The following is a 19,997-nucleotide window of genomic DNA, read 5'->3' on the forward strand; positions in this document are numbered from 1 at the left end:
CCATCTATAAAAAGGGGATTAAATCGTTTTCTCTCCTACTTAGACTGTAAGTCCCATATGGGACAATCTGTGTCCAACTTGCTTACCTTGTTTCTTCCTCAATGCTCAGTACAGTGGTTGGCACAACATAAGTGCCTATCAAACACCATGAAAAGATGGTTGTGAAAATCATCACCCAACAGAGGATCTTCTTCGTTGACACAGAACTGAATATTGGTACTGAATTTTGCCACCAAAGCAGCCCACTGTCTCAGGATGCAAAGTGGTAGAATATTGAATCTACCTACCCTCTTGACTGTGAACTCACTGTGGGCAGTGTTTGCCACTCTTTATTGCCGCATTGTACTTTCCCAAGCGCTTAGTACAGTGCGTTGCACACAGTAAGCACTTAATAAATGTGACTGAATGAATGAATGAATCGAGACGCTAATATTTCTGTTGGGACAGAGACAGAGGGAGAGGGCAACATTCGCCATTCAGATTCAGACCAAACTGAATGGATAAGAAACAATATTAGCATTCAACTTTTTTGTGCTGTGAGATCTTAACAGATGCAGCATGTAACTTCTACCAGTTCCATCAACGTCCAAATGAATAATTCTTAAGATCACAGGGCAAGGAGGCATCATAAACAATTAAATCCTAGGTTGCGATTAAACCACTAGCATCAAAGCAACATTCATCACTTGCATTTCCTCCTGCCTTCAGGACATCACTACTTGTCCCACCAACACCTCCAACTTAAAATGTCCCATACAGAATTCCTTGTCCTCCCACCCAAACCCTGTCCTCTCCCTGACTTTCCTGTTATTGAGACAGCACCACCACCCTTCCTGTCTCACAAGCCCGTAACCTTGGAATTATCCTTGACTCATCTCTCTCATCCCAGCTCCACCAATTGTCAGCTGTGTGACTTTGGGTTTTCTGGGCCTCAGTTACCTCATCTGTAAAATGGGGATTAAGACTGTGAGCCCCCCATGGGACAACCTGGTCACTTTGTAACTTCCCCAGTGCTTAGAACAGTGCTTTGCACATAGTAAGCACCTAATAAATGCCATCATTATTATCATTATTCAATCCACATATTCAGTCTCTCACTAAATACTGTCGTTTCAACCTTCAAAATATTGCTAAAATATTGTCTCCATCCAAATAGCTATCGCGTTAATCCAAGCAGTTAGCCTATCCCCCTTTGATTACTGTATCAACCTCTTTGCTGACCTCCCTGCCTCCTGTCTTTCCCCCCTTCAGTTTATACTTCATTCTGCTGTCCAGGTCATTTTTCTACAGAAACATTCAGTCCATGTTTCTCCACCCTTCAGATACCTCCAGTGGTTGCCCATCCACCTCCACCTCAAACAAAAACTCCTTTCCATTTGGATTTAAAGTACTCAATCCCCTTGCTCCCTCCTACCTTACCTCACTGCTCTCCCACTACACCCCAGCCTGCACACTTTGCTCCTCTAATGCCAATCTACACACTGTAAATGGATCTTGTCTATCTTGCCACCAACCTATCACTGATACCCTGCCTCTTTTCTGGAACATCCTCCATCTTTATATCTGACAGACAATGACTCTCCCCATCTTCAAAGGCTTATTAAAGGTATATTTCCTCCAAGAGACCTTCCCTAAGTACTCATTTTCTCTTCTCCCACTCCCTTCTGTGTTACACTTGCATTTGAATTTGCTCCTTTAAAAATAATAATAATGATGGCATTTATTAAGTGCTTACTATGTCATGAAATCTCTCGCTCCATCCCTTCTCTCCTCCTCAACTTCCATCTTCAACCGATCACTCTCCACTGGTTTCTTCCCCTCTGCCTTCAAACATGCCCATGTCTCTCCCATCCTAAAAAAACCCTCTCTTGACCCCACCTCACCTTCTAGTTATCGCCCCATATCCCTCCTACCATTCCTTTCCAAACTCCTTGAACGAGTTGCCTACACGTGCTGCCTCGAATTCCTCAACACCAACTCTCTCCTCGACCCCCTCCAGTCTGGCTTCCATCCCCTACATTCCATGGAAACTGCCCTCTTAAAGGTCACCAATGACCTCCTGCTTGTCAAATCCAACGGCTCCTACTCTATCCTAATCCTCCTCGCCCTCTCAGCTGCCTTCGACACTGTGGACCACCCCCTTCTCCTCAACACGCTATCCGACCTTGGCTTCACAGACTCCGTCCTCTCCTGGTTCTCTTCTTATCTCTCCGGTCGTTCATTCTCTGTCTCTTTTGCAGGCTCCTCCTCCCCCTCTCATCCCCTTACTGTGGGGGTTCCCCAAGGTTCAGTTCTTGGTCCCCTTCTGTTCTCGATCTACACTCATTCCCTTGGTGACCTCATTCGCTCCCACGGCTTCAATTATCATCTCTACGCGGATGACACCCAAATCTACATCTCTGCCCCTGCTCTCTCCCCCTCCCTCCAGGCTCGCATCTCCTTCTGCCTTCAGGACATCTCCAGCTGGATATCTGCCCACCACCTAAAACTCAACACGTCCAAGATGGAACTCCTTGTCTTCCCTCCCAAACCTTGCCCTCTCCCTGACTTTCCCATCACCATTGACGGCACTACCATTCTTCCCGTCTCACAGGCCCGCAACCTTGGTGTCATCCTCGACTCCACTCTCTCATTCACCCCTCACATCCAAGCCATCACCAAAACCTGCCGGTCTCAGCTCCGCAACATTGCCAAGATCCGCCCTTTCCTCTCCATCCAAACCGCTATCCTACTCGTTCAAGCTCTCATCCTATCCCATCTGGACTACTTCATCAGCCTTCTCTCTGATCTCCCATCCTCGTGTCTCTCCCCACTGCAATCCATACTTCATGCTGCTGCCCGGATTGTCTTTGTCCAGAAATGCTCTGGGCATGTTACTCCCCTCCTCAAAAATCTCCAGTGGCTACCAATCAATCTGCGCATCAGGCAGAAACTCCTCACCCTGGGTTTCAAGGCTGTCCATCACCTCGTCCCCTCCTACCTCGCCTCCCTTCTCTCCTTCTCCAGCCCAGCCCGCACCCTCCACTCCTCTGCCGCTAATCTCCTCAACGTGCCTCATTCTCGCCTGTCCCGCCGTTGACCCCCGGCCCACATCATCCCCCTGGCCTGGCATGCCCTCCCTCTGCCCATCCGCCAAGCTAGCTCTCTTCCTCCCTTCAAGGCCCTACTGAGAGCTCACCTCATCATCAATCGTATTTATTGAGCGCTTACTATGTGCAGAGCACTGTGGCAACTGAGGCACAGAGAAGTTCAATGACTTGCCCAAAGTCACACAGCTGACAATTGGCGGAGCTGGAATTTGAACCCTTGACCTTTGACTCCAAAGCTCACCTCCTCCGGGAAGCCTTTCCAGACTGAGCCCCCTCCTTCCTTTCCCCCTCCCCCCTCCATCCCCCCGTCTTACCTCCTTCCCTTCCCCACAGCACCTGTATATATGTTTGTACATATTTATGACTCTATGTATTTATTCATTTATTTTACTTGTACATATCTATTCTATTTATTTTATTTTGTTAATATGTTTGGTTTTGTTCTCTGTCTCCCCCTTCTAGACTGTGAGCCCACTGTTGGGTAGGGACTGTCTCTATATGTTGCCAACTTGTACTTCCCAAGCACTTGTACAGTGCTCTGCACACTGTAAGCGCTCAATAAATATGATTGATTGATTGATTGGAAAGTGCTGTTCTAAGCCCTGGGGAGGTTACAAGGTGATCAGGTTGTCCCACGGGGGGCTCACAGTCTTAATCTCCAGATGAGGCAACTGAGGCACAGAGAAGTTCAATGACTTGCCCAAAGTCACACAGCTGACAATTGGCGGAGCTGGGATTTGAAACCTTGACCTTTGACTCCAAAGCCAGTGCTCTTTCCACTGAGCCATGCTACAGAGTACATATGTACATACCCATAATTTATTATGGATATTCATTCATTCATTAAATCATATTTATTGAGCACTTACTGTGTGCAGAGCGCTGTACTAAGTTCTTGGGAAATACAAGTCGGCAACAGATAGAGACAGTCACTACCCAACAGACAACAATAGTTGTTCTAGACTGTGTTCTTCTAGAACAGTTGTTCTTCTAGACTGTGAGCCCATTGTTGGGTAGGGACCGTTTCTATATGCTGCCAATTTATACTTGCCAAGCTCTTAGTACCGTGCTCTGCACACAGTAAGCACTCAATAAATACGATTGAATGAATGAATGAATGAACAAAACAAAACATGTAGACAGGTGTCAAAACCATCAGAATAAATAGAATTACAGTTATGTGCACATCATTAACAAAATAAATAGAAACAGCATAGCATAGTGGATAGAATATGGGCCTGGGAGTCGGATGGTCATGGGTTCTAATCCTGCCTCTGCCACACATCCGCTGTGTGACCTTGGGCAAGTCACTTGACTTCTCTGTGCCTCAGTTACCTCATCTGGAAAATGGGGATTGCGTCCAACCTGATCAACTTGTAATACTCCAGCGCTTGGCGCACAGTAAGTGCTTAACAAATACCATCATTATGATAATTATTATTGTTTATTTAGATTAATGTCTGTCTCCGCCTTGAGACTGCAAGCTCCTTTTTAGCTACCAAGTACAGACATGATTAGAAGCTGATGTTTGCTTTTCTGCAGTGTTTTCTCTGACTCCAGTGAAAGTCGGAGAGTGTTGGTGATATGAAAATGTATTATTAATATTGTATTTAAGTACTTACTATGTGCTAGGCACTGTCCTAAGTGCTGTGGCACTGCATTAAGTATTAATTCAGAGTGTCATTACATTTCTAACCAGTAGAATACATGTTTTCTACTTCCAACGATACATACTAGGCATTAAAATTTAAACTCAAGCCGTTTAACAACCACACGATTATGCCTCTAGAAACATTTTCATTTACTTGTATCTGGAGTAAAATATCCACTCCACTCTTCTGAATTTTAATGTATGCTTATGTGTACTATAACAAGAGAAATGCATTTTCAAAACAAAGGGAGAATGAGATTTATTTAATTCATGTTTTCAAATGCCTTGAAAATCCTAAGGAACCAACTAAAATGAACTGCGCTATGATTCTTATTGATGTAGCAGAATAATGCTAGTTTTAAAAAGAGGGAAGGAAATTAATCCTGAACATTAAAAAAGAATGCCAGCTAAAGACTTGATTTATTTGTATACCTTCTTGTGCAATACCCTAATGATTACCACAAAGTGTTACAGAATTCACTCCAAATCATTCTATATTTACAAAACAATCTTCCCTTTCTTTTTCTAGAATCAATTTTGTTTATGGGAAGGATGGCAGATCCTGAAGTTCAAAAGATAAAGGGAAGAGATACAGATTCACTGTAAATGAAGCCACTGACTTAAAGGAAAAAGGCATTCTTGGAAAATGAATGATGGACCAAATATTGTAAAATCATTTTATATTAACATTCTCATTTTTTTCCCAAATTGGAAAGTCTAGGAATTTGTCTTAATAAAAAAGTGAGATTAGATATGTATTTGCCTTTTTCGTTCTTTCTGTGGTTGATAGTCTGTGGATAAATGGTTCAGTGTACGTTTTGGATGAGCCTTGAAAATAACAGAGTGAGTGTTTTTGGAAATTTTGTTATAAAAATGTGGATCTGTATGTGCCCAGACTAGATATCAGATTATCTTTGTTTTCAGTCGCCTGTCAAAGAAATTGAATAATATTCTTTTTTTGGACTTTGTTTCTCTATATGTTTTCAGGCACTGAATTCTTCAAATTTTTTATATTCAAGGGTCTAGTTCATCAGTCTTTTAGATACTTTTAAATTACTGCCTGTTCTATCAGGGCCCCCAGACGTGACTTCTATATTTTCCCCAGAATTCCTCAATGTCTCTGTGTCCTTGTCAGTCAAGATCCTGATTATTGTCCCCTACTCTCCCGCTTTCCTCTACTCCCCTGCTCTCTTTGTCTCCTGCTCTCCTCTGCTTCACTGCTCTCCTCTATTCCCCTGATCTAATCTATTCCTCCGTTCTCTTTGACTCCCTGTTTTCCTCTACCCCCCTGCTCTCTTTGACCCTCTGCTTTCCTCTACTCCCTGGTGCTCCACTCTCTGTTTTAGCTGAATGCTATCATGAAGGTTGGGAGGATATAGCTGGGAAACTTCTTGTTGGGGCATAGATGACAACGGGATAATCACGAGCTAGCCATATTTCATGATAGAATTCCAGATCTAGGAATTTTGCCCAGGTCCACTTGAAACAAATGTATTTTGTGTGAGGTTTTTTCTATCAGAAACATGTGTTTGAACATGATTCACCACAGGGCAAACAAATGTCTAGTTCCAAAAAAAATTGCCCCTACAGAAACATTTAGAGTCTCAGAAACCTTGACTCCAACTTGTCTGCTTGATTGCATTTCAGACTTTTTTTACCAGCCTTCCCGAGGTCATTCTCCTTACCCAACTGCTGCCTGAAGAACAGCTGAGAAAGCAAAAACTCCTTGACACTGATAATGTTTCATGTAAGTGAAAAGCGGGTTTACAAACCAAGGTGTTTTGTTTAAAACCTTATTACAAATAGTGCCTGTCCACTTTTGGTCAATTCCACAGAAAATGAATGGGTGCAATTAGGAAAAACCAACTCCTCAGGGATTTTTTTTTTTTAAAGGCACCCAGTTCAACTTTCCCTCACATTGGTAAGATAAAAGATCAAGCTTGAGTACAGAGTCAATCAGTTAGACCCCTGAGAATAAAATCTTGCCTATTTATTCAACTGAATAGTTTCCAGTTTATTCACATTAGAAAGGCAAGTACTTTCAAATTTACCCTTCATCTGATTGAAAACAAGAATGTGAATAGGCTTTGGGGCTGTAAGAAGGATCTTGATTTTTTTTTTTTGATCCCTCCTCTCAGAATGTGCTTTACACTTCACACTTGTTTATTCCATTAGAATATGAGGAATGTGAATGGTAGAGGAAGTCACATCTGTATCCTGAGGCTTTTGGGGGAAACCTAGCACAGTGGAAGATTGAGAATCTGCATTATTTGTGACCAAGTAGTGAGTAGGTGAAAGGTGGAAACCACCTGCTTAAGTTGATCCTTAGCTTAATTTAGTAATTGTGTAGTAATGATGGGATTTATCATCCCTGACTGTTTATTTACCTTTAGTTATCTTTTCGGTCTCTGTTAGGTCTTATAATTTAGAGGGAGAGACAGACACTGATATAAATAAATGAATTAAGGATACCAGTGACAGGCAGTGGGTCTGGGTTTGCTGCCCTGAGAGTTGGGCCAGCCTCAGAAGGATGAGAGAAGAAGTGTATCCTTGGGAGGAAATAGCAGAAAGAGAGCCTCTGTTGGGTGTTTGGTGTGGATTTTGGAGTCTTGTGGATTTTGACATCCACTGAATTGTGGATAGTTCAGACCGCATACAAATGGCACGCACACTAGGAAGACAACAAGAGATGGTCTTTGGAGGTGCACGGTGTGAGGGGGATGCCCATCTCATATCAACCTTGTGAGCCACACTCTCACCCACAGATTAATGTGATTATTGGTGTCATCTTTGCTTAATCAATCCTTCTGTCAATAGTACTGATTGAGGGCAGAGCACTGTACAAAGCATTTGGCAGGGTACAATGGAGTAAGTAGAAATCATCTTTGCTCTGAGAGGGCTTGTGATCTCGTAAGGGATATAGACACAAAAATATACAGAGAGGAAGAAGAGGCAAAAAGGAATTTGGTATTTGGTATTTGCTAAGTGCTTTCTATGTGCCAGGCTCTGTACTAAGCGCTGGGGTGGACACAAGCAAATCAGGTTGGATGCAGTCCCTGTCCCATTTGGGGCTCAAAGTCTCTATCCCCAGGTTGCAGATCAGATAACCGGGGCACAGAGAAGTGAAGTGACTTGCCCAAGGTCATGCAGCAGACAAGTCGCGGAGGCAGGATTAGAAGTCGTGACCTTCTGACACCCAGGCCTCTGTTTTATCCACTACATCATGAGGTAATAATAATAATAATAATAAAGGTATTTGTTAGGCACTTACTATGTGCCAGGCACTGTACTAATTGCTGTGCAATGTATGCAATATTTGCAAATCCTATCAGGAATCTCTTAAATATTGGTGTCTGTCACTATGCATGAACTCTGACACTCACTACTTAGTTTAACTGGTAAAAATGTGCTAGTGATTACTTATGTAATCATTAATTCATGCTTATGTAGGAAGGTATGCAAGTTGTGTACATATGTTCTGGATGACTATGGATATAATAATAATAATAATGGCATTTGTTAAGCACTTACTATGTGCAAAGTGCTGTTCTAAGCACTGGGGGGAATACAAGGTGATCAAGTTACCCCACATGGGGCTTACAGTCAATCCCCATTTTACAGATGAGGTAACTGAGGCACAGAGAAATTAAGTACTTGCCGAAAGTCACACAGCTGACAAGTGGCGAAGCCAGGATTAGAACCCATGACCTCTGACTCCCAAGCAAGGGCTCTTTCAACTGAGCTACGCTGACAATTGAGGGAAAAGATACAACTTGGGAAGATTAGAAGTTAATCAGGGAGAGTATTTTGAAGGAGATGTAAGCTTGTTGTGGGCAGGAAATATGTCTACTAGCTCTGTTGGATTGTACTCTTCCAAGCACTTAGTACAGTGCTCTGCACACAGAAAGTTTTCAATAAATACCATTGATTGCTTGGCTGATTTAATAAGGGTTTGGAAGATGATGAGAGCTGTTATCTCTCTGACTTTAAGAGGGAGGGAGTTTTGGGCAGGGGAAGAGGCATAAACAAGCAGCAGTAGGTACTGGGAAAGACTCCAGAAATGGAAATTTAGTAAGTTAGATTAAGAGGAAAGAAGAACGAGAACATGGCGAGTGAAGAGAGTAGTTGGATAAAAGGGGGAGTGCTGCCTATTACAAAGAACAACAGCACACTTATTACTTAAATGGCCAAATAATATCAACAACTTTAAGGACTTTCAAAGTAGTCCCCAGAAGACCAGTCACACTTACCGCCTCTCTCTACTTTGCTGGATAGGACACATTTGTGGAGAGCAGATGCTAACAGGATGCTAAAACAGCTGCTGAATGTGGAATTGAATTGATGGAAAGGAAGGCGGGCAGAGAAAATAATATCATGATGTACTGAAGCACAACTTGAAACAAGATGATACAGCTGTGGTTGACCGGGAGACAAAAAACAGATAAAAAGCAACTTGAATTACAGCGATTATCACAAAATGCCAAGCAGCCCACAAGAGAATGAGGTCATACTGCAAATAAGAGGCTCCACAAATGGCAGCAAGGTCTGTCTTTATCATGCAAATGGAGTGAGAAAAATGTATGGTCAATTAGTCGGGCAATCGGCCAGTCAGTAAGTCAACATAATTTATTAAGTGTTTATAGTGCTCAGAACACAATACAGGGAGTTTTGAGGACTCCTAAAGGAGGTAGAAACCATGGACCTTTTAATCTAATAGCTTTACTCATCGATTCAGCTACCCCTGTACCTGTTGACTTCGTGTCAGGACACATCATCAAACACAAGGTTGATTTGCACACTAGTATGTCTGTGGTGAATATGTTCACAGGAGGGCATGCCCAACGGTATCAATCTCATCATTCTTGGTATTGTTATCAAAAAGTAGGGTGCAAAATAGGTTAATTGGTGTAAATTGGCCGCAGGGTTTGAGAAGTTGATGCAGATAGGAAAAATGACTTGGAGATATGAGTTCAGATAGAGCAGGAAAGGTAGGAAGGTTGACTACCTGCCTGTTCACCTCCTGAGAGAGGTATGAGTGGCAAGTAGTCCCGATCCTAGCCGCTTCTTCCTCTTTTATTTGGTTTCAAATCCAAGCTACACAAAGGATTCCCACGTAGTGCCACACATGAGGCCTTGACTTCGTGTCAGGGGACACCATCAAACACAATGTTGATTTGCATACTAGTATGTCTGTGGTGAATATGTTCACAGGAGGGCATGCCGAACGGTATCAATCTCATCGTTCTTGGTAGTACCAAAAAGTAGGGTGCAAAATAGGTTAATCGGTGTAAATCGGCCGCAGGGTTCGAGAAGGTGACGCAGATAGGAAAAATGACTTGGAGACATGAGTTCAGATAGAGCAGGAAAGGTAGGAAGGTTGACTACCTGCCCGTTCATCTCCAGAGAGAGGTATGAGTGGCAAGCAGCCCCGATCCCAGCTACTTCTCCCTCTTTTATTCGTTTTCAAATCCGAGCTATGTAAAGGATTCCCACAGAGTGCCACAGGAGAGGCCTTGGCATTCCTAGATTCTAAGTTAAAGTACAACCGTTTGTTTGTCAAGGTTTGGTTAGTGTGAAAATCCCTGTTTACAAGATGTTATCAGGAGATAATGGTCAACACAGGATGGGGACATCCCAGGCAGAGAGGAGCCACTTTGGTTAATGTTACTTTACGCACACTGGAGTGCTTTCGGTCTGCACAAAATAAAGGGTTATTGTTGCTATGCACAAGATGGAGTCAGTCATGTCAGGTTGGCTAGTGGACAATAGTACAAAGTCCTTTTTAACATTTCCCAAATAATAAAAATAATGATGGCATTTGTTAAGCACTTACTATGTACCTAACACAGTTCTAAGCGCTGGGGAGGTTACAATCAATCAATCATTCAATCATATTTATTGAGCGCTTACTGTGTGCAGAGCACTGTACTAAGCGCTTGGGAAGTACAAGTTGGCAACATATAGAGACAGTCCCTACCCAACAGTGGGCTCACAGTCTAAAAGGGGGAGACAGAGAACAAAACCAAACATACTAACAAAATAAAATAAATAGAATAGATATGTACAGGCAAAATAAATAAATAAATAAATAAATAAATAAGTACAAACATATATACATATATATAGGTGCTTTGTGGAAGGGAAGGAGGTAAGATGGGGGGATGGAGAGGGGGACGAGTTAAATGACTTTCCCAAAGTCACACAGCTGACAGGTTTTTTTTTGATGGCATTTATTAACCACTTACTATGTGCAAAGCACTGTTCTAAGCACTGGGGAGATTACAAAGTGATCAGGTTGTCCCATGGGGAGCTCACAGTCTTAATCCCCAATTTACAGATGAGGTAACTGAGGCACAGAGAAGTTAAGTGACTTGCCCAAAGTCACACAGCTGAGAATTGGTGGAGCCCGGATTTCAACCCATGACCTCTGACTCCAAAGCCCATGCTCCTTCCACTAAGCCACACTGCTTCTCCATGTAATAATAATAACAATAATAATAATAATAATGACGGCATTTATTAAACGCTTACTACATGCAAAGCACTGTTCCATATGATTTCTTCTCCATCCATTATGCTTTAATTACAATTATTTTTCGTTCTGATAGCTTGCATTGCATCATTCATAACCTTTCATGTTGGAAAGCACATACAACTAGATGGCAGATAGAAGTTAAAGTTTACGGCTGCGCAGAATGATTTTGTTAAACACTACGATCTCATACTGTAAGCCCGTTGTGGGCAGGGATTGTCTCTCTTCATTACTGAATTGTACTTTCCAAGCACTTAGTACAGTGCTCTACACACAGTAAGTGCTTAATAAATACGATTGAATGAATGCACCACATAATTATTGTCAATCAATGGTATTTATTGAATGCCTATAGATTAAATTGAAGAAGCTGAGGCACAGAGAGGTTAAGGGACTTTCTCAAGGTAACACAGCGGGTAGGTGGCAGAGGTGGACTAGAACCTAACTGATCATTTGCCAGATGAAGACTGTTAGATCCTGGACAGTTTCTTTCTGTCTTTCCTGAAGCAGACATATGCCCTGGCTAAGTATATATTTTCCTCTCCTTCATGGCTGGGACTTTGAAACCCGTGCAGCAGACACAGAAGAGGAATATTTCCAAACTCTTTTGTAACATGGAGAAATTACAAAGAAATCTCAAGGGCCTCTGGGTCTTACCTGTTGTGTCAGCCATGCTACCAATTAACCTAGATTGACATTTTATATCTCCTTAGAGTGAGAAAAGCACACTCAAAACATTAGTCAACGTTTTGGGAGCACTCAAAAAATTGTAATTAAATATTTAACGGGTTACGTTTTTCTTTTTTATGATATTTGTTAAGCACTGCTTGTGTGTAAAACTGTTCTAAACACTGGGGTAGGTACAAGAAAGAGAAGCAGCATGGCTTAGTGGAAAGAGCATGGGTTTAGGAGTCAGAGGTTGTGTGTGGGTTCTAATCCTGGCTCCGCCACTTGTCAGCTGTGTGACTTTGGTCAAGTCACTTAACTTCTCGGTGCCTCAGTTACCTCATCTGTAAAATGGGGATTAAGACTGTGAGCCCCAGGTGGGTCACCCTGATTACCCTATATCTACCCCAGCACTTAGAACAGTGCTCAGCACTTAGTAAGTGCTTAACAAATACCAACATTACTATTGTTATTATTATTATAATTAATTTACTTGGAGCAGACACAATCCCCGTCTTGCATGGGACTCACAGCCTAAGTATTAAGGAGAACCAGTATTTACTCCTCATTTTACATTTGAGCAAACTGAAGCACAGAAAAATTGCCCAACACCTGACAGAGCTGGCATTAGAAACCAGACCTCAGACTCTCGTCTGCTCTCTTTCCACTAGGCCATGCTGCTTCTCTTTCTTCAATTAAACTAGTTCCTTTGTATTAATTTCAACAGGTTTCATGTCCAGAAGCCCAATTTATTTGATGTAGTCTGAGTGGATGGAAAAAAGTTATTGCCAATCAGTGTATTTTATGTTAAACCAGTTTCTGTAGTGCAATTCAAGAGTTCATAAGTCTGCTAAATTCAGGATGTTTGGGGCACATTCCATTAATTCTGTTTTCCTGCGATTGAGTAAAATAAAGAAAAGGGTTTTGGGCTTTGTTTTATTTTGATTTTTCCTGAATTAGCCAAATCAGAAAAGCTATGAATATTTGCTAGAATAGCTAGAAAGAAAAACTGTCCCAAGACCATACCTAGACAGTTTCATTTAACCAGAAAATTGAGACAATCCCTTTAAAGTTTTTTTTCTTCTTCCCAAATCTCTGAACTTTTGAAGAAACAGAGGATTTTCTAGGTTTAAATTGCAGGCTAAGTCCCTCGGTTTCAACCACCTCCGTGATGTAACAAATCTACCAATACAACTGGTGCAGTTTGAGTTCTGACCCCTGGCCTATGTCTGACCAGCACATGTTTTCTGTTTGAGAACTAAGACATAAATAAATCCCTCTTTGCAGCCTGCACACCAGGGATGAGATGAAATAATCAACAATGAATGGACTCCCCACAGTGTGGGTTAGATTTTTGAAGGCATCGCGGAGATCCCTGAGCGGATAACCATGGTACTCTTTGAACAGAGAAGGTGGGTTCATTTAAATACAAGTATAGAGTTCAAATTACATTTCCTTCAGGGAGATTGTTGTCTAGCAGGGATCTCATCAAGACTTTAGATCATTCAAAATGGAAAGAGCACAGGACAGGGAGCCAGGAAGCCCAGATTCAAATCCCTGTTCTGCCACTTGTCTGCTGTGTGATCTTAGGCACTTAACTTCTCTGTGCCTCAGTTTCTTCTACTGGAAAATTAAGATAAAAGATCCATTCTCCCTTCTTCTGAAGACTGTGACCCCAAGAGGAATAATAATTGTATTTGATCTCATTATCTCAACACAGTGTTGAAACAGTAAGCAGCATGGCCTAGTAAATACAGCATGGGTCTGGGAGTAAGAAAGACTTGAATTCTAATCCCAGCTTTGCCACTTACCCACTGTGTGACTTTGGGCAAGTCACTTAACTTCTCTGTGACTCAGCTCCTTCATCTGTAAAATGGGTATTAAAACTATGAGCCCTATGAGGGAGATGTACTGTGCTCAACCTGACTAGCTTGTATCTACTGAAGCATTTAGTACAGTGCCTGGCACATAGTAAGAGCTTTAACAAATACTATTAAAAAAAAGTAAGCACTTCTTAAATACCATCAGTCTATTGATGAATTATACAGAAACTAATGGAGAAGAGGATATGATTTCTTCACCACCAGGTAAAATGTAAATGCCTTGTATCACTTTTGAAGAAAGATCATTTTTAAGGTGATTGAAGAAGCTGATCTTAATAAAGAATAATAATAATAATGATGGAATTATTAAGCACTTACTATGTGCAAAGCACTGTTCTAAGTGCTGGGGAGGTGATCCGGTTGTCCCATTGGGAGGCTCACAGTCTTAATCCCCATTTTCCAAATGAGGGAACTGAGGCACAGAGAAGTTAAGTGACTTGCCCAAAGTCACACAGTTGACAATTGGCAGAGCTGGGATTTGAACCCATGATCTCTGATTCCAAAGCCCGGGCTCTTTTCCACTGAGCCGAAAAGTGGGCAGAGGTGTTCAGAAGAAAATAGCTTGAGTGCTTTAAGAAGAAACGAAGTATGCTTATCAACCTTATGTCTGAAAATACTTAAGAAAAGGAGAAAAGCCAGTACTACAGTCAGCAGAACGAGCTTCTCCTTCTGCATCTAATATGCAAGGACTAGGATCACATGGAAGATGATGCTTCCCATTGGGAATTACTCTGATACCATGACTGTGAACTTTTGTGTAGAAGTTGATGGTAGTGAGCATGATAAGAATATTATTTGTTATTACAGTCTTAATCCCCATTTTATAGATGTGGGAACTGAAGCCCAGAGAAGCTAAGTGAGTTGACCAAAGTCACACAGCAGATAAGCGGCAGAGCTGGCATTAGAACCCTGGTCCTTGGGATTCCCAGGCCTGTGCTCTATCCACTAGGTCATGCTGCCTGAAGGTTGGGTTGTAGTAAGGAAATCAGTGAGGTAAGGCAGGAGGGGGAGAGCCGAGTTCTTGAAAGCCGACGCGGAGGTGGATGGGCAGCTCCTGGGGTATTTTGAGGTGTGCGGAGATAATAGTAATAATAACAGTAATTATGGTATTTGTTAAGTGTTTACTATGTGCCAAGCACTGTACTAAGCACTGGGGTGGATACAAGCAAATTGGGTTGGACATAATCCAGGTTCCACATGGGGCTCACAGTCTCAATCCCTATTTTTACAGATGTGGTGACTGAGGCCCAGAGAAGTGAAGTGACTTGCCCAAGTTTACATGGCTGATGTGGACTGAGTGTGGTTCCAGCAGCGCTTCTCCCTCTGTGTCAACCCAGCCAGTCATGAGAATAATAATAATAATAATAATAATAATAATAATAATAATGGCATTTGGTAAGTGCTTACTATGTACCAAGCACTGTTCATTCATTCATTCATTCATTCAGCCATATTTATTGAGCACTTACTGTGTGCAGAGCACTGTACTAAGTGCTTGGGAAGTACAAGTTGGCAACATATAGAGACGGTCCCTACCCAACAAGGGGCTCACAGTCTAGAAGGGGGAGACAGACAACAAAACAAAACATGTAGACAGGTGTCAAAGTTGTCAGAACAAATCATCAATCATATTTATTGAGCACTTACTATGTGCACAGCACTGTACTAAGCACTTGGGAAGTACAAAATGGCAACATATAGAGACAGTCCCTATCCAACAGTGGGCTCACAGTCTAAAAGAATTAAATAGAATTAAAGCTATATGCACATCACTAACAAATAGAACACTAAATATATACAAGTAAAATAAATAGAGTAATAAATCTGTATAAATATATATACAAGTGCTATGGGGAGGGAAAGGAGGTAGGGCAGGAGGGATGGGGAGGTGGAGAAGAAAAAGGGGGCTCAGTCTGGGAAGCCTCTTGGAGGAGGTGAGCTCTCAGTAGGGCTTTGAATGGAGGAAGAGAGCTAGTTTGGCAGATGTGTGGTGGGAGGGCATTGCAGGCCAGGGGAAGGACGTGGGCCGGGGGTCGACGGCGGGACAGGCGAGAACGAGGTACAGTGAGGAGGTTAGTGGTGGCAGAGGAGCAGAGGGTGCGGGCTGGGCTAGAGAAGGAGAGAAGGGAGGTGAAGTTGGAGGGGGCGAGGTGATGGACAGCCTTGAAGCCGAGAGTGAGGAGTTTTTGCTTGATGCATAGGTCGAGAGGCAGTCACTGCGGCTCTCCACTGTGGCAGCCCTCACCGTGGAACATGTCTACCAACAATGTTATATTGTACTCTCCCCAGCATTTAGTACAGCTATCTGCACACACTGTGTTTGATATACACCACTGATTGATTGTTGGTAGTCGTAGTGGTAGTAAATGCATTTATTAAATGCTTACTGTGGCAGCGTACTGGACTTAGAGCTGGAAAAGATTACATAGGTGGGATCTAAACAGTAGAATGTAGGCTGTTACCTCATTGTCAGTGGGGAACATGTCTGCCAACTCTACCATATTGTGTTTTCCTAAGAGCTTAGTACAGTGCTCTGCACATAATAAGCTCTCAATAAATTCCACTGGTGATGCTCGAGAATGACCAGTCACACTCTTGCTTTCAGTGTTGGAGAAAACATTCTCCCTGTGGGTATCTCTGCGATCACAAATGAGTGCTTGGATTAGATTCTTTGACACTAATTTTAATTAACTGTGAAACAGGAAAAAGTTGACTGCACCAATTCTGGGAATTTTGTTATATTTAAACACTAAAAATAGGCCTTCCCAGACTGAACCCCCTTTTTCCTCTCCTCCTCCCCATCGCGCCCCCCCCCACCATACCTTCTTCCCCTCCCCACAGCACTTGTATATATTTGTACATATTTAGTACTGTATTTATTTTACTTGTACGTATTTACTACTCTATTTTTATTTATGAGGTGCATATAGCTATAATTCTATTTATTATAACGGTTTTGACAACTGTCTACATGTTTTTTTAATTGTCTGTCTCCCCCTTCCTGACTGTGAGCCCGTTGTTGGATAGGGACCATCTCTATACGTTGCTGACCTTTACTTCCCAAGCGCTTAATACATTGCTTTGCACACAGTAAACACTCAATTAATGTGATTGAATGAATGAATAAAATAGCAATATATCTGGAGATACTTCCCAAACTCTTAAAAGGGCCTTATATTAAGAAGAAGAACTGTTACAGAGGAGATGTATGCTAGCAGCTTCATATCTACCCCTCCTGAGTATAATACTTAATGTTCAAGTTGTAGACTGGAAGAAGATACCTGACATTTTGAGATAAATTAAATTTGCATTTCTCAAATGCATTCAAGCCAACTGATTTTACTCCTAGTAGGACAGTGGAAAAACAATAAGATATCCTGACTCATACATTCATTCCCGAAATGTAAATTAAATGAGAAACTTGAGACTATGCAAATCAATTTCTTAATGCAAAGATTCATTATCTTTTATCCTCCTCAAACAAGCAAATGTGTCACTGAATGGGAATTGAACCTCATCCATTTTTCAGTAGTGCTACTTTGACTAACTAGAAAATGAAACTCCAAGATGAAAATTAGCATTATTCTAGAATTCTGCTGGTTTTCCTGTGAGTTCAGGTTGTCGTTAAGCAAAACAAATCACTCATCAGCTTTACTTAGGTTTAGTTTTTTTGAGTTGTCTGAATTCACTAGCCATCTCTAAGCCACTTATGTAAATATACCTGTTCAATTATGCATTCAGTCATTTACTTTTACTTTTTATGCTATTTGTTAAGCACTATGAGTCAAGCGCTGTTTTAAGCACTGGGGTAGATACAAGATAACCAGGTTGGACACAGTCCCTGTCCCGCATGGGGTTCACAGTCTTAGTCCCCATTTTACAGATAAGGGAACTGATGCACTGATATGTTGTGACTTGCTTAATCAATCAATCAATCGTATTTATTGAGCGCTTACTGTGTGCAGAGCACTGTACTAAGCGCTTGGGAAGTACAAGTTGGCAACATATAGAGACGGTCCATACCCAACAGTGGGCTCACAGTCTAGAAAGGGGAGACAGAGAACAAAACCAAACATACTAACAAAATAAAATAAATAGAATAGATATGTACAAGTAAGATAAATAAATAAATAAATAGAATAATAAATATGTACAAACATATATACAGGTACCGTGGGGAAGGGAAGAAGGTAAGATGCTTAATGTCACACATACCATGAGGCAGAGCAGGGATTTGTACCTTGGTCTCCTAATTTCCTGGGTCATGCTCTTTCCACTAGGCCACGTTGCCTTTCATTAATCAATCAATCAATTATATTTATTGAGCATGCATTATGTGCAGAACACTGTACTAAACACTCCATCCACAAGGAGTTTACAGTCTAGCACGGGAGACAGTCATCAAAACAAATGATTGTTACGGATGTGTACATAAGTGCTGTCTGGCTGAAGGGGATGGTGAATAAAGAGAGCAAATCAGGGTGATGCAGAATGGAGTGGGAGAAAAGAAAAAGGAAGGCCTAATCAAGTAAGACTTCTTGGAGGAGATTTGCCTTCAACAAGGCTTTGAAGTCGGGGAGGGTAATTGTCTGTCAAATATGAAGGGGAGGGGCTTTCCAGAGCAGAGGCAGGTCATGGGAGAGAACTCAGCTGCGAGATAGAGGAGACTGAGGTACAGCGAGTAGGTTGGCATTGAGGTGGGATTAGATAAGTGCTTGGATTCATGTGGTAACTGTTTGGATGGAGAGGAAAGGGTAGTATTAATTGATATTGTTAAGGTTGAAATGACAAGATTTAGTGATAGGTTGAATACGTGGGTTGAATGAGAGAGAGGAGTCAAGGATAATGCCAAGACTATAGGTTTGTGAGACAGGAAGTATGGAGGTGCTGTTGACAGTGATGGGAAAGTCATAGGGAGGACAGGATTTTGGTAGGAAGATAGGGCATTCTCTTTTCTCCATATAAAGTTTGAGATGATGGTGGGACATCCAAGTGGGGATGTCTTGAAGGCAGGAGGAAATGAGAGACTCCAGAGAGGGAGAGAGAGAGTGCTGGAGATGTAGATTTGGCAAGCATCCACATAGAGGTGGTAGTTGAAGCCACGTAAGTGAATGAGTTCTCCAAGGGAATAGGTGTAGATGGAGAATAGAAGGGGACCCAGAACTGAACCTTGAGGGACCCCCCAAAGTTAAGGGGTGGGAGGTGGAGGAGGAGTCTGTGAAGGAGGCTGAGAATGAGTGGCCAGAGAGATAGCAGGAGAACCAGGAGAGAACAGTGTCGGTGAAGCTGAGGTTGGATAATGTTTCCTGAAGGGGGTGGTCAACAGTGTTGAAGGCACTTGATTGGTTGAGGACGATTAGGATGGAGTAGAGGCAGTTGTATTTGGGAAGAAGGAGATCATTTGTGACCTTTGAGAGGGTGGTTTCTGTGGAGTGAAGGGCATGTCAGACTGGAGGGGATCCAGGAGAGAATTAGAGGAATTTGAGGCAACAGGTGTGAACAACTTCCTTAAGGAGTTGGACAGGAATGGTGGGAAGGAGATGGGGCAATAACTGGAGGGATGTGTGGGGTCAATGGAGGGTTTTTTTAAGATCAAGGAGTCATGAGAATTTACTCTATTGGACATTACACAGTTACTCTCTTTGTACATTTTACTTGTACATATCTATTCTATTTTATTTTGTTAATATGTTTGGTTTTGTTCTCTGTCTCCCCCTTCTAGACTATGAGCCCACTGTTGGGTAGGGACCGTCTCTATATGTTGCCAATTTGTACTTCCCAAGCGCTTAGTGCAGTGCTCTGCACACAGTAAGCGCTCAATAAATATGATTGATTGATTGATTGTACATATCACTAGAGGACAAGTTTCTTCTGGCCAGGTAATATATTGCTTCTTCGTATTTCTGTCACTTATAGTAGAGTGCATTGCATCCATGGGTGATAGATGCATGCTAGTACTGTTGCTGCTGCTGTTGCTAGTACTTTGCTACTCATCAGTCAGTCAACCGTATTTGAGTGCTTACATAATAATAATAATAATAATAATGTTGGTATTTGTTAAGCGCTTACTATGTGCAAAGTACTGTTCTAAGCTCTGGGGTAGATACAAGGTAATCAGGTTGTCCCACGTGGGGCTCACAGTCTTCATCCCCATTTTACAGATGAGGGAACTGAGG

At 42.1% G+C, this 19,997-nt stretch overlaps 1 protein-coding gene across 1 annotated transcript in view; it reads left to right on the forward strand.

Annotated features, from left to right (window-relative positions):
* SERPINI2 (serpin family I member 2) overlaps positions 1 to 5,356 on the forward strand; it is a 42,346-nt gene extending 36,990 nt beyond the window's left edge. Inside the window, exon 10 of the mRNA XM_038744641.1 lies at positions 5,270 to 5,356. Coding sequence (XP_038600569.1) covers positions 5,270 to 5,346 — 77 coding nt within the window. The 3' untranslated portion in view covers positions 5,347 to 5,356. The remainder of the gene's footprint in view (positions 1 to 5,269) is intronic.
* The last annotated feature ends 14,641 nt before the right edge of the window (positions 5,357 to 19,997 follow it).

Source organism: Tachyglossus aculeatus, chromosome 1 (genome assembly GCF_015852505.1).
Source record: "Tachyglossus aculeatus isolate mTacAcu1 chromosome 1, mTacAcu1.pri, whole genome shotgun sequence".
Classification (NCBI taxonomy): domain Eukaryota; kingdom Metazoa; phylum Chordata; class Mammalia; order Monotremata; family Tachyglossidae; genus Tachyglossus; species Tachyglossus aculeatus.